Source organism: Numenius arquata, chromosome 1, assembly GCF_964106895.1.
Source record: "Numenius arquata chromosome 1, bNumArq3.hap1.1, whole genome shotgun sequence".
Classification (NCBI taxonomy): domain Eukaryota; kingdom Metazoa; phylum Chordata; class Aves; order Charadriiformes; family Scolopacidae; genus Numenius; species Numenius arquata.
In genome coordinates this window covers 83,230,190-83,242,969 of record NC_133576.1, presented here as the reverse complement: position 1 = coordinate 83,242,969, position 12,780 = coordinate 83,230,190, and the positions used below count along the sequence as shown (strand labels likewise).

Genomic DNA, 12,780 nt, shown 5'->3' with positions numbered 1-12,780 from the left:
CAGCAGGTTGACTTAGCAGAAATCATCACACTGTCATTACTCCTACGTTCGTCTGGTGGTGGCACCCAGATCAACGTGGGTTTCTGCATTTGACAGTCCTGTAGTAGCTCTCTGAAACTTCTGTGCTGTGCTGTAGGCATGTTTGTATTGAAGTCTTTATTCGATAAACTGCTGTAATGATTATTTTAAAATAATGCCTCCAATACCGACTAACATTGATTAAGAAAGAAACTTCTGGGGATTAGGGGCTAATGATGCAGTGGCTGGGAATTACAGTATTTTGAAGAAAATTTCTCTCAGGCTTCCTGTTTGCTTCTGGTTTTTGGTTGCTTTTTTTTGGGAAAAGCATTTTGTGAGTCCTCAGAGACAAGAAATTTATTTACAAGCAACAAAACTTCTGTTCCTCCGTATGAAATGTCAAAATACAGTATTTTGAACTTCCAATACAAAACTTTCAGTTGCTGTTCCCCGCCCCCCCCCCCCCCCCCCCCCCATTAAGTGATAATTAAAAGGGAGTTTATTTTGTCTTGTAGACAGACAAAGAGGGAAGAAGCCTACTCCATCAAAGTAAGGTGACCGTGTTAAGTATCTGGTTTCCCTGCATTCTCTGTAGGTGGTAGAAATAGAAGGAGGCACCTCTGGGAAGTGACTTAGTCCACTGAAAATCAGAGTCTGTGTAGTGGAACAAGATAATATCTGGACAAAAGCTAGGCCACCCTGTTTTGTGCAGTGTTACTAGGTCAGATACTTTTACATCAACGCAGTGTACCTAGTCCTATAAATATGCAAGAGTTTAACCATAAGTACCTGCCTTCAGTCACAGCACCAGATGCTTATAATTTGCATTATCAGAAGGTGAATGATAAGAAATGTCATCATTTCAAGTTAAGTGAATATATGATTAATTTATGACAAGCTTTCTTTAGTGGTTTAGATTTCTCCATTCAGATCTGGAATGCTTAAACTCTGCTGCCTTTGTTCTCTGTAGGGTCACACCAAGATCAATGCCTTCAACTGGGCTAAGGTTCGAAAGCTGAGCTTCAAGAGGAAACGTTTTCTTATCAAACTACGGCCTGATGTGAACGTAAGTCCGTGTCAGGAATTTATGAAGTTGGCAAAAGATTATTTGGTAAACTTCTACTCACAAATCAAACGTGTTTTTATCACCTCAAGAAGACTTTTTTTTTTTTTTATTAATTGCTTATGTTCATTGTTGGTACTGCACACATCAACCTGGCATCTCAGGTGATCAGTCTCAGCAGAGGAGATGTAAACTGAATGTCACAGAGACGTCTTCTGGCTGTGACTCTGGTACTCTATCGTCAATTCTTTGAGGTAGATCACTCTTTTTGTTAATGTTAAGACCACTGCTTTATCTCCGTCATATATGTCAATGAAAGGAAGTTTGAGGAATAGCTCTGATATTGCTAGGCAGGTCAGTGATGTCTCAAAGTGGGAAGGATAGGGCCTGTTGAGCCTGAAAGCCAATGAGCTGGGTAAAAGCTTTTTTTTTGTAGTATAGCGCCCACTTTGTCAATGCATCTCTGTAATGTGTGTTGCTTGCTTGCTTACATTGCAAACGCTATGTCCATTTTCAGAGTTCGTTTCAGGACACCCTGGAATTCCTTATGGCCAGTCGAGATTTTTGCAAGTCTTTCTGGAAGATCTGTGTGGAGCATCATGCCTTTTTCAGGCTTTTTGAGGAACCTAAACCAAAGCCTAAACCTGTTCTTTTTTCTAGAGGTTCATCATTTAGGTTCAGGTAAGACCTGCAATTCTTCTTTCCACCTTTGTTGCCTCCCCATTTCAAAACCACATCCATAATGATCTAGGATTAAGCCTATTATTTTCAATTCCCATTTTTTACATTGTAGTTTGCTCCTTTATATTTTCCTTTGCATCTTCTCAGCCAAAACAGTGCAAATGACACTGTAGGGAAAAAGTCTGCATTCATTTTCTAATAGCTGTTGAAAAGTAGCTTTCTGGAGGTAGGTTATAAAGTACATAGGTTCCAGCTGGTTTCACATAAGAAAATCCATCTGTGTCCTAATCAACACTAGATAGCAACTTTTTGGCACTCTTTGGATCCTCTGCTTCTAGGATGGGAACTTTCCTGTGTATCAGAGTAGAGATATGTATTTTCATTGCATGTCCCTGTGGTAAACCCATCTCTGCAGTTAAAAGCAATGGCGTGTCTTTATGCTTGCAGAGGGTTTATGTGAGATGACCATCTATGCTAAGACCAAGTCTACCTGCACTATTTTTAGAGTTGTAGAAAGCTTTTTAATACTTGGGTGGTTGATTTTTTTCTTACACTGGCAGAAGCCTCATGGTAGATATTGTATTGTGTATGCCGGCGGGGAAATCCTTTTATTCATACAGTTTATTTTGTTTGTGAAGCTGAAATAAGCTGAACAGCCAGAAACCCTCTTTGCTGAGATAAACTGTACACCCTAGTTGTCTTGCACAAGAACGTAGTAGATATGGCTGTTCTCTCTTCCCACTTTGTTTTCTTGCCTGCAAAGTAGATTGATTAAGATGGAAGGACCTGTGTTAAAGTAAACAAGCTGTAATTGTTAAGTTTCTGCCTGAGTAAATAGAGGACTGTAGGTGCATTCAGCTTATCTTCTGGTTTGAAGAGCAGGTTTTGGCTACGTCCTCCACTCACTGTGAGCTGTGCTGCATATGTTCAATAACTTGTTCCAGGCCTTGCGGTAATTGGGTTAGTTTAAAGCCTGTAATGAATGGGAAGGATTTGGATCTCTATTGAAAATTCTTGAGGTGTGGGTTTCCTTTGCTGCTCTCAGTTCCCTTTGTAGTTTATATCTTTGCACAATAGGAAGTGCTGGGCTTTCTCCCTGCTTTTTCATGGCCTGTAGCAGAAGGAGACAGAGTGATTTCCAGCCTAATACTCAGCAGAAAATGTATGTATGTTTAGTTGACGTGTTTCATATTAGCAACTGAGTCAAGAAGTGCATTTCAGTGGTTTTTCATCATCTTGGTTCCAGGGTTTACTGATACCAGGTAAGGGTGGTATTTGGCTCTCAAAAGAATTCAGGAATGTTCTTTGTTCATGAGAGGAAAGCTTAACCCTTGCTTAACTTTCTGTTATGGTGACTTCCCAGTAGTGTAGTACCCTAAAAAGGGCACATAACTGAATTTAAGCGGTTCTGAAATGGCATCAAAAAGTAGCTCCATAGCAAAAAAAAAAAAAAAAAAAGAGGTAAGTAACAGGCAAAATGATAAAAATCTGTGTGTATTTGACCAGGTCCACTTATGATCTTACATGAGTTTCTGCGGATAGTTGGCAAATACTTTTCTGGTTGCTGTGACTTTATGTGCAGGTCACGTTACATGCTTATGATGACCAGGTGGTATATTTTATTAAATGTGGCAAATTCAGTATCTTAGCTTGATATTTTATTGATAAAATTGATATTTTAACTGTGGTTTTGTTCCAGTGGTCGGACTCAGAAGCAAGTTCTTGACTATGTTAAAGAAGGAGGGCACAAAAAAGTGCAGTTTGAGAGGTGAGAGCAAATAAATGAAATATTCCAATCTGTTCTAATCAAAGAAAAGTTGTGGTTTCCAGTTAGTTATATTCTAAGATCTTGACACCAGCCCAAGTGAAAAATTCCATCTTTGCTGGTTTGACAGTTTATCATTTGTGTAATGTCCCCTTGGTCCTGAATGTTTTGGCAGAAGTTGACATAGCCTATAGTTTACTTAAAATCAATAGTCTTCATCTTTTTTTTCATGAGTGAGTGTCCTACCATCACAGAGAGCTTCCTCCCATGTTGATTTGCACCCTTTTCGATGGGCTGTGGCTAATATCTGTGAGCAGACATATTCACTTCAAAATAAAACTGAAAGTAACAGGTATAGCCAGCCTCAAGAGAGAGGTCTCCAGGGCAGCTTCCGACTTGTTAGAGCCAGTTCTACCTGAATTCATCTTGCTCGTGGTGAGCTGAAAGTAATGGCCAAAATGCCACAAAGATCATGACAACAGTTCATTGCTTATGACTCATGTTCTGGTCATAGACCATTTTTGCTTCAGTGCTTCTGCCTTTTCTTACAGTGATACATTTGCAACACAGAGCGCATTTAAATTTTACAGAAAGTACGGAATGTTAATCTGTTTTGGAGCAAACTTTTATGAAAGCTGCTATTCAAAGGTTTTGTTTTAAAGGAGGCATGTCTCTTGATTCCTATTTGTAGAAAAACTCTGATTTTCCTTTTATCTCCAGGAAACACAGCAAGATTCATTCCATCAGGAGTCTGACTGCACAGCCTTCAGAACAGCATACAGAGGTGCCAAAACAAGTCAGTGATGTTGATGAAACCCTGGATCATGCCTTTTAAATATTTCTTCTTATGTACCCTCCACCAATTGCTGTTTTAAAACTCTAGGAGCATATTTTTTTGCTCACTTTCCATTTAACTAGGAGCCGTGGGTGTCATGAGTTTTAGGTTCTGCAAGTGGAACAGGTTCATTTCCATTGTAGGACAGAGTTGTTCCGAGACAACCAGACAAATATAAACAGCGAGCTTGTCTGAGCTGTACTAATGACTGAAAAATTGCAACCCACAGTGTTACTGCTGAGGTTCTAGGTTGTAGCTGTTTATTACATCTGGGAAAAGTTTAATTCTTTTTTCTTCACTGGAGAGTCCTAGTTGCCCATGACAAGGTGTTTTGTAGTGTTAACCAGGGAGGAGAAGAATTATTTCCTTAGAAAACTTACAGCTCTGGACTTTTAAGCCAATCTTTTAAGCTATCTTAAGATAATTCTCTGGTAGATAGATACCTGATGTATTTGTCTTATGTTAATACCTGTTAGGCGTTATGAGTTTGCAAATCCAATAGCCCAGTAGTGGCAAGGCTGCAGCAGCTGCATGTTCCCAGGTCCAGCTAGTAGTAAGGCTGAGCATGTATTCACCATAGGCACCTGCGTAAATGCACATATACAATATACATACACATGTAGCCATACACAGCCAGCCACACAGGTAAACAAAAACAGAAAACAGCACTCCCACAAGCACAAACAATGCCAGTGGCCTCAGCCTGTTCCACCCTTTGGCTGAACAGGATCAAAGTTCATTAGTGGAAAGTATGTATACATATATATAATATAGATCCCTCCAGCAACTGGTTTTAAACAGTCTATCTAGTAGCAGGTCCCTGGATCCTCAGGTCTCTCAGTGGCTGGTACCGGGGCATACAAACCCCCAAGGCTCACAGCCCCACTCCAGTTGTTGGTACAAACACACACTATGGGTTCCTCCAGTAATTCATCTTAGACACCCAGTCTACCCAGTAACTGACAGATGGGTACCCTGGTTCCCAGTTACCTCACTCACAGATGCATACACATCAAAGGTGTCTCTCCAATAGCTGGTCCAGTCTTATGACATTACCAGTAATTGACCCTCAGGCCTCATGGTCTTTCCAGTGTCTGGCCTGACTTAAGGCTACTCCAGCTTGGCTCCCAACTCTCTTATCCTACTTGCCAACTAGTCCAGTTTAATGATGCACATTGACCTAGCCACCCAATCAATATGTACGTGCTCTGGTCTCTCCAGTTGCTGGCATCCCGGACACACCCAGTCCATGCATGGGCTGATGGCTCTATTGGGGCAGCCCCCAGAGGAGCTGGGTCAGGGAACTCCATTTCCCTGACGAGGTTATTTGGGTTTCTCCACCTGCCAGTATTTCTCTGTGCTCATCTGTGGCTGTGGAGGTGAACCTTTAATCACCTAACATTGCATTAGGTAGAGCTTAAATGGTAGAAGCAAGCTACTATGTTAATGTATGCAAGAACGCTACACACACCTTCACCTTCCTTGCATTGCTTCCTTTTGATATTCACAGGCTCTCTCATTTTTGCAAATTTAAGTACTTCAGAGAATTTTGCTGTAAAAGCAGTCCATTTCAAATATCTTTTAGCATTTTAAATATTGCTAAGACAAGCTCAGGTAGATGGAGCATGGCTACTGGGCAGATGTGACATATTTCTGTGTGCAGAAAAGCCAGCCCAGGAATTAGTGGCAGGTATGCTCCAGAGACAGAATGTGGCGAGTTCAAAAACCCACACATGGCTTTTTTAGAGTAAGTAGGTTGTGCAAATTTGTCTTATGCATTTATCTTTTTTGTCCCTTCAGCTTCTCAGAATAGCACAAACAGGTTGATGTTCTTAGTGTTGATGGATGCCTTGGGGCATTGAAACACCTCAAATACTCCTTTTTATATACCACCACATTCTGTCTGCCCTCTCTTCCCTTGCTTAGTTTATGTATTTTTCTGTTCTTAAGATCAGAGACGTCTTTATTTTTCTTCTAATTTATTTTGAGTCTTGGGTTACCTCTTTTGCTTTCAAGAGACTCCTGTGTTGCTGAAGATGCAGCGCAAAATTCTGGTGTGTAATTACACATAGCCTTTTCCCTCTGACCCCTTTTGCTCCCAAACCTCTCCCCTTCTACCCTTCCCTCCCCCTTTGTCTCCCCCTTGCCTTCCCTCCTTTATCTTTCCAGAGCTCTAGCTTTGCCTATGGAGATGACAATGATGCTGCAGCCATGCAGAGCTGCCGGCAAGGGAAGGAACTGAAGGCTTCAACAGAAGACACTGGACAGCACAAGAGCCCTTCCTTGAAGAAGAGCCCAAAGGAAGCCAGAAAAGTGGATGGAGCAGTGGTGTCAACAGTGGAGGAAGAAGAGGAGGCTGCTAAGGACAGGATGCAGCAGAACAGACCTCAGTCACAGCAACCAAGCACAGGTCCAGCTTCCAGGGCTGCTCATGGCAGCAGCACCTCCATTCCTTTCATTGACTGCAGTGATGTAGATAGCGAGTATGATCTCCTCAGAGGACAAATAACCCGGTCATATTCCCAAACAAATGACAATTATGAGGGTGATTTGACCAGTGGTGCCTATATTCACTATAGAGATGAAAATCGCAATAGAACTAGATACAGGGATTCCTCCGCCTCTATAAAATCTTCCCAGTATCTCTCTGAAGAGTACCTCAATGATAACCCAGCTAATCTCTCCTTCTACACTGGGGGAAGTCCCCGGATGCCAAGGCACAGCTCACTGGTTGACGAAATGTTTAGGGGGCCAGGGAGCCGTAGTCCGCTGGCCACTCCGTTGCCTCCCAGTAGCAAAGGATCAAGCCCTAACATGAGCCTGAGTAGAGCTGGCTCTCAGGGTTATGTCTCAGAAAACGGGCATGACTGCAGGGTGAGGACTGGGGAGGAGGATAGCCATGCCAGTGGCTGCTATGGGTATGGCAGATATTCTCCAGGTTCTCAACGGCTGCGTGCACAGAAAATCCCAAATCACTGCAATAAATCAGTTACAGATCCATTTATCCTAAGCCAGATATCCTCAACCCCTGGGCAGGAGTGTAGATCAGAGAGATACTGTAAAGGAGACGGGGTGGCTAAGATGTCTTCTCCAGAAGGCAAAATGATGGCCAACGGTATGCCAGCTGGGGCACAGTCAAAGCAGAGCCCAGTCATACAGTCACTGCATGCCAGTGGCGTGATGGATCACATGGCTGCCATCCAGATGATGGAGGGCTCCACAAGCAGTGGGACAGAATCGAGCGATTCCGACTCAGAAATCATTAACCCCTTCACTCACCCCTTGGTGTTTGGAAATCCCATTGTGCTGAGTTCCTCTCCCATGCCTAGAAATAAGTACTCCTTTGGAAGCCTTCAGCTTGATGAGGAGGTAGAGGAGGATGTGTCTGTTGGCCTCAGTGATGAAGATGGTGTGCAGGTCTTCAGTTGCTAGGGACCGGGGCTATGAGACCAGTGGATACTGTCGTTGCCCATTAGAGTGATTGCATCTTGTGGGGCTCAGGAAGAGTGGCTGGTGATAATTTCAGCACATGGGCACATTTCAAATGTTATCATTGTACTGACCAGCCAGAGGGAAGGGGTGCTAGAAATACAATAAAGAGGATAAATCTCAGTGAAGCTTAACAGTAATGTATCTCCTCAGAAAGGCAGGAGGAGAGGAAAATTATTACTGATATAGGTACCTTTTTAAGACTTTATACACTCACCTGTTATTGGTATGAAGTCATATTTTAGGTATATATTGTAGCTTCTGTGACACTTGACTAGGTTTTTTTGACAAAACAAACAAAAATGAAATTAAGTAGGTACGTTTTGCTCTTTTTTATGTCTATTACTTTTTTTTTTTCCTCTCCCATATAAGGAGAGCAACTTATGAGTGCCTCAACAGAGTTAGGAGAAAAAAATTAAACTTAACGGCCAAATACAGGCAGCTTGATATTCAAGACCAAGACTTGTTGAAATCTTGAAATATGCTGGAAAATCTTTTCGTAGCAAGAATGTGTTTGGTCTACTCATCTTCATAACCCATTTTATAATCTTAACTGATGAACTGAAGATACAAATTAGGCACATATACAGGAACAGTAACAGTATTGGCTTTTTCTTCAGTGGATTCAACAGGCTGATTTGGTGATGGAGGTTTTGAAACTCCAGACTCTTCCTTGGGTGAGAAAGAGAACAAGATGAAAGATATAATTCAAGTGAAAAAAACTTAGATTGAAACAGCTCTAATGAAGAGTGGTATGCGTATTACTTGCAAGGCAATCCTTTCTATCCTTTATCAGTGTGGTATGAAGATTAATTGGAAAGGATTTTTTTCCCCTTATTCTTTCAGTGGAATTATTCACAGAGACATCAAAGTTCTGTTGCGGGTGATTTTTGGTGGGGGGTTTGGAGATGGTAGCTGTTTGATTTTATTTTTTTGCTTTGATCATGAAAAATCTTTATCTGTACAGGATCCAATTAGTCTGACATAGGCTATATTTTTTAAGAGTGCCACCTCATAAATTTTTCATCCCTTGACACAGAGAATGATAGGACTAACTGTGGTCCAGGCTGATTGTCTTCTGTACTGTACATAAAGTAGCAAGATTTTGGCACATGTGCAGAAGGACAGAAAGGCTAATTCTTTGTAAACTTCCTTTTCACAGGCTAAAAGTATTGAGAATTAAGGCTGTATAGTAACAAAATGTGATTCTAGTTTCTCCGAGTCAATTAAGAAAATCCAGATGAAAGATCTCCTGTTATGGAAAGTGTCCAGCAGTTATTAAGAGCTGGGAGGCAAGATGTGCTCTTTAACACTGGCCTTAATTTTAACTTTTATATATTTTTCTTGTGGGGAAGGGAACTAAATTTGAGAACTTTAAGCGATGAACAAGAGCATTGACTGAACTGCAGGTCACTTGCAGTGATCTGCATCATGCAGTACATGCATGCAGCAATGATGAATCCATCCACATAAGTACTGATGAACAAGTTACAGGACTTTGTAAACCTAGACAATATAAAATTTTCAAGATCGTTTTTACAAAAGTAGTAAAATAAGAAGTCTTTTTAATTTTTCTAATGCCTTTGTCTATGCACATTTTAAAAGTTTAATCTGAGTGAAGGATATTTAAAAAGATACCTACAGTAGTTAGGCATGTCTTGTTTTATACTTTACTTCTCTGCAGTAAAATATATCTTTGTGTAAATATAAGTTTTAACCTGCTCATCCCCTTTAGTGTGTTGGATTTCTTGAAGATTAGATACCTCATTTTTTTAACAGGAATGATATATAGCATCTCTTTAGACCGTGATATTTTGGTGACAGGAAATGCTCTTGTTTGTTCCTGTAGTTTAAAGCATGAATCTAGAAACAGCAAGATTAATAATTAGGGAAAAGCTTGCTTGTATACTATTCTGAAGAAGGTGGTTTGTGTTTTGGATTTAGAATAGCTGTGAAATAATTGCCTTGAACTTCTCAATATTTAAGATGAAATATAGCTAGTTGAAGCCTGCATTAGCAGATAGGGTGAGCGTGGGGAGTGGGTGCATGAGTTTCCTTCCTTTTGATTTTTTTGCTGCCTGTGCAGCAAAAGTACTGATAGTTATATTATACAGTAAAGTAATAGCAATCTGGACAGATTAATTAATTGCTTTGTTAGCCAGTAAAATTAGAGTGTGAGTAATGGATTTTCAACAAAAGGATTTGCAGTCCTTTCTGCTGCTTAAGAAAAGTGGATAGATTTCATATTGTTTGGATTTAAGTGAATATAAAATATTATAAGTGGTGTTTACTATTTTGCATCCTTTCAAATACTGTTTTCAGGCCTGATTTCTTCTCTCATATGCCTACAAAGATAATGGATTTATAATCTTACAAGAACAGACCTGCTGGTAGCTGAAGTTAGCTCAGTTGCTAATAAACTATCTCAACACCTTTTTTTTTTTTTTCTTTTGAATTTTATTCTCAAAAATGAAATATGAGGGTTTCTCTCCAACTGTTTTCTATAATCTGGCATTTTTTCAGCTTTAAATGTTGAAGTAGTTGTTGTTTCAACACATGTGGAATTCTCCCAGTTTGAAGAAATAAAGTTTGTAAATTACATAGGAAACAATTTCATTTAGGATGAATCATTTTTGCAGCGTTCTTATGCCACTGAAGTTCAGTTTAATATCAGTAGACAAGTGTTTAATTAAAAACAGTCTGTGGGCCAAATTCCTCCACCAGACATGTGGTTCGTATCTGGGCGCTTGCCAAGAATGGTAAGTGAGAGAGCAGTTTTAAATTGACATGTTCACATAGGATCAGGTCTCTCGGAATTCATCTGGGAGTTTGTTTCTGTGTGACGAATACAGAAGGGCCTTGCAGGAAAGAACAAAAACCTCTGGGCAAGACCGTGGATGAGATGAAATGAGATGGGGAAATTCTTGTTGTTCTAGTTCACAAAGCACACAGGGGAAGAGGAGCCTGTCAGCTCAAGTTAGTCATTGCAAGCACTGATTAATCTCCATGCTCTGGTCGGTGGCAGTGGTCTAAAGCCTACCCATGTCTCAAGTCTGACAGAGGTAGCTATAGACAAAGTGAAAGATTTGATTCTCCCACGGGTTCCTGTAGATTTTGGGGTGTGGCTGGTGCTACTTTTGATTCACCTTTCTAAATTTTTTATTCACAAGAATTGACTTTTAAATCCCATCCTCTTGAAGTGCCCAGCTGTTTCTACTCTGAGTACTCCTGAGCCACCCATCTCCTGTCCTTGCAGGGGATGTGCAGGAAGCCTCTTAGTTGGGCTGTCCAGACAGCTTAGCGCTGTGCTGAACCAACTCTGTCCGCATAGTTGGATGAATACCGAGACTAGTTCCAAAAGCAGTTTAGGGGTTTGTCCCAACGTATTGTGCAGATGTACTTAGTGTATGGATAAAAGACACTCTGATTCCTTTTTTTTTTTTTTGCTGTTCTAAGTACCTGACCAGGTTCAGCCATCTGCTATAGGGAATGAGAAGTCATATCAGACAATTTTGAGTTTTCTCCAGCTCAGCAGCAGCTCAAACTTACTGTGTCCTGTTGGGATCTTCTCCTGGAGGTGTTTTTTCATATCAGCCCATATCAGAATCTAGTTTTCTTCAGTGACCTGGGATATAAAATTTGGGAATAAATTTGGCTAGATGAAGGAAACGTGGATGGTGACAAGTTGATGTAGGAGCCAGGATCTTTGTAAGATATTGCAGCTATGGAGTTTTGAATAATTGATATCTGAATGGCCCAGACTGCACTGTTTTCAGTTTAAGCCTGTATCCTCTAGCGAACGTATTCCTCGTGCATGACTGAGAGGGGTGTTCTCTGAAGATGATTTGCGCCCAGTGCTGCCATTGTCTCAAATCACCCGTAGCTCATAGGCCTGACTAACATGTACCATCCCGTTAGCCATTGTAGCACACACTAAATACAAATTATGTCAAAGAAAAGCTGGGAGAGAAATTTCTGTAGCTGAAAAATGTCAACACGTAACTGAAAGCTTTTAGGTTTGCTGTATTTGCACGTACATTATGTGAGACAGCTGAGCTTTATGAGAGAGTTACATGTTAATAATTTGCAAAAGTTAATCAGTCTACCAGTTTGCTTCAAGGTTAAAGGGCGTGCAAAATTAGACAGACTTTTCTTGGCAGGGCAGCATTGGCAATGCTGAACGTAAACATTAGAACCCAGCAAAGGGTGAAAACACAGTGGTTTGTGAATTAGTTCACTAAATGGGCCTAGTATTATTAGACCAGACTGCTTTAGTACCTGTTTTTTCTCCCTTGAATATTTGTAGGGCTGGTTTCTGTTTGCACAGATGTTTGTGGAACAGCTTTTATTAGTTGAAGCAGCTGTATTCATTCTAAAGCAGTAGCGTTCATGCCAGAAGTTCTTCTCTGGTCTCTCTATCTGTACATGCAATTACTTGGATGTGACTGGAGAAAGTCAAATGGAAAATGGGTTAGACAAATCTAAAACCTGTCTATAGCTCCTCTTTTTCTTCACTTAGAAGCAGAGATGTTTTAAATTCTGTCTTCTGTCCCATGATAAACACACAGACATGCAGAGGCACCATAATCAACTAGAAAATTATTCTGGTGGGCTTTTGGGCTGGAAAGAAAAAGGAAAGAAGAAGAATAGGAAATATCTTATGTACACTAAAATGTCCAGCCTTGTTTATTTACAGTTCCTTTTGGCATAGCATGCTTTCCACTCTTTTCCTGAGAGTATAAAGCCCTGGTAGTTTCTTAGGGTACTCAGAGAGCAGGAATTGTGTTGATCGGTTAAACCAATGAAGCAGACCGGATTTTGAATATTCAAAACCAGTGATTCAGATCTCATCAGTATGATTTATATGCAATTAGCATGAATTGTGGGTATTTCTGGAACACATCTTCAACAGAAGAAAGGAATTCCGAC

At 40.6% G+C, this 12,780-nt stretch overlaps 1 protein-coding gene across 5 annotated transcripts in view; it reads left to right on the top strand.

Moving 5' to 3' along the window:
- Nucleotides 1-12,780, top strand: part of FARP1 (FERM, ARH/RhoGEF and pleckstrin domain protein 1) — a 174,281-nt gene that overhangs the window by 119,503 nt on the left and 41,998 nt on the right. For 2 of the 5 annotated variants that reach the window (XM_074153758.1, XM_074153676.1), the window contains exons 8-12: nucleotides 989-1,084; nucleotides 1,599-1,762; nucleotides 3,462-3,530; nucleotides 4,248-4,311; nucleotides 6,532-6,772. In XM_074153758.1, coding sequence (XP_074009859.1) covers nucleotides 989-1,084; nucleotides 1,599-1,762; nucleotides 3,462-3,530; nucleotides 4,248-4,311; nucleotides 6,532-6,772 — 634 coding nt within the window. Of the gene's footprint in view, nucleotides 1-988; nucleotides 1,085-1,598; nucleotides 1,763-3,461; nucleotides 3,531-4,247; nucleotides 4,333-6,531; nucleotides 6,773-12,780 lie in introns of all 5 variants that reach the window. The other 3 variants (XM_074153599.1, XM_074153522.1, XM_074153437.1) reach the window with 2 other exon arrangements.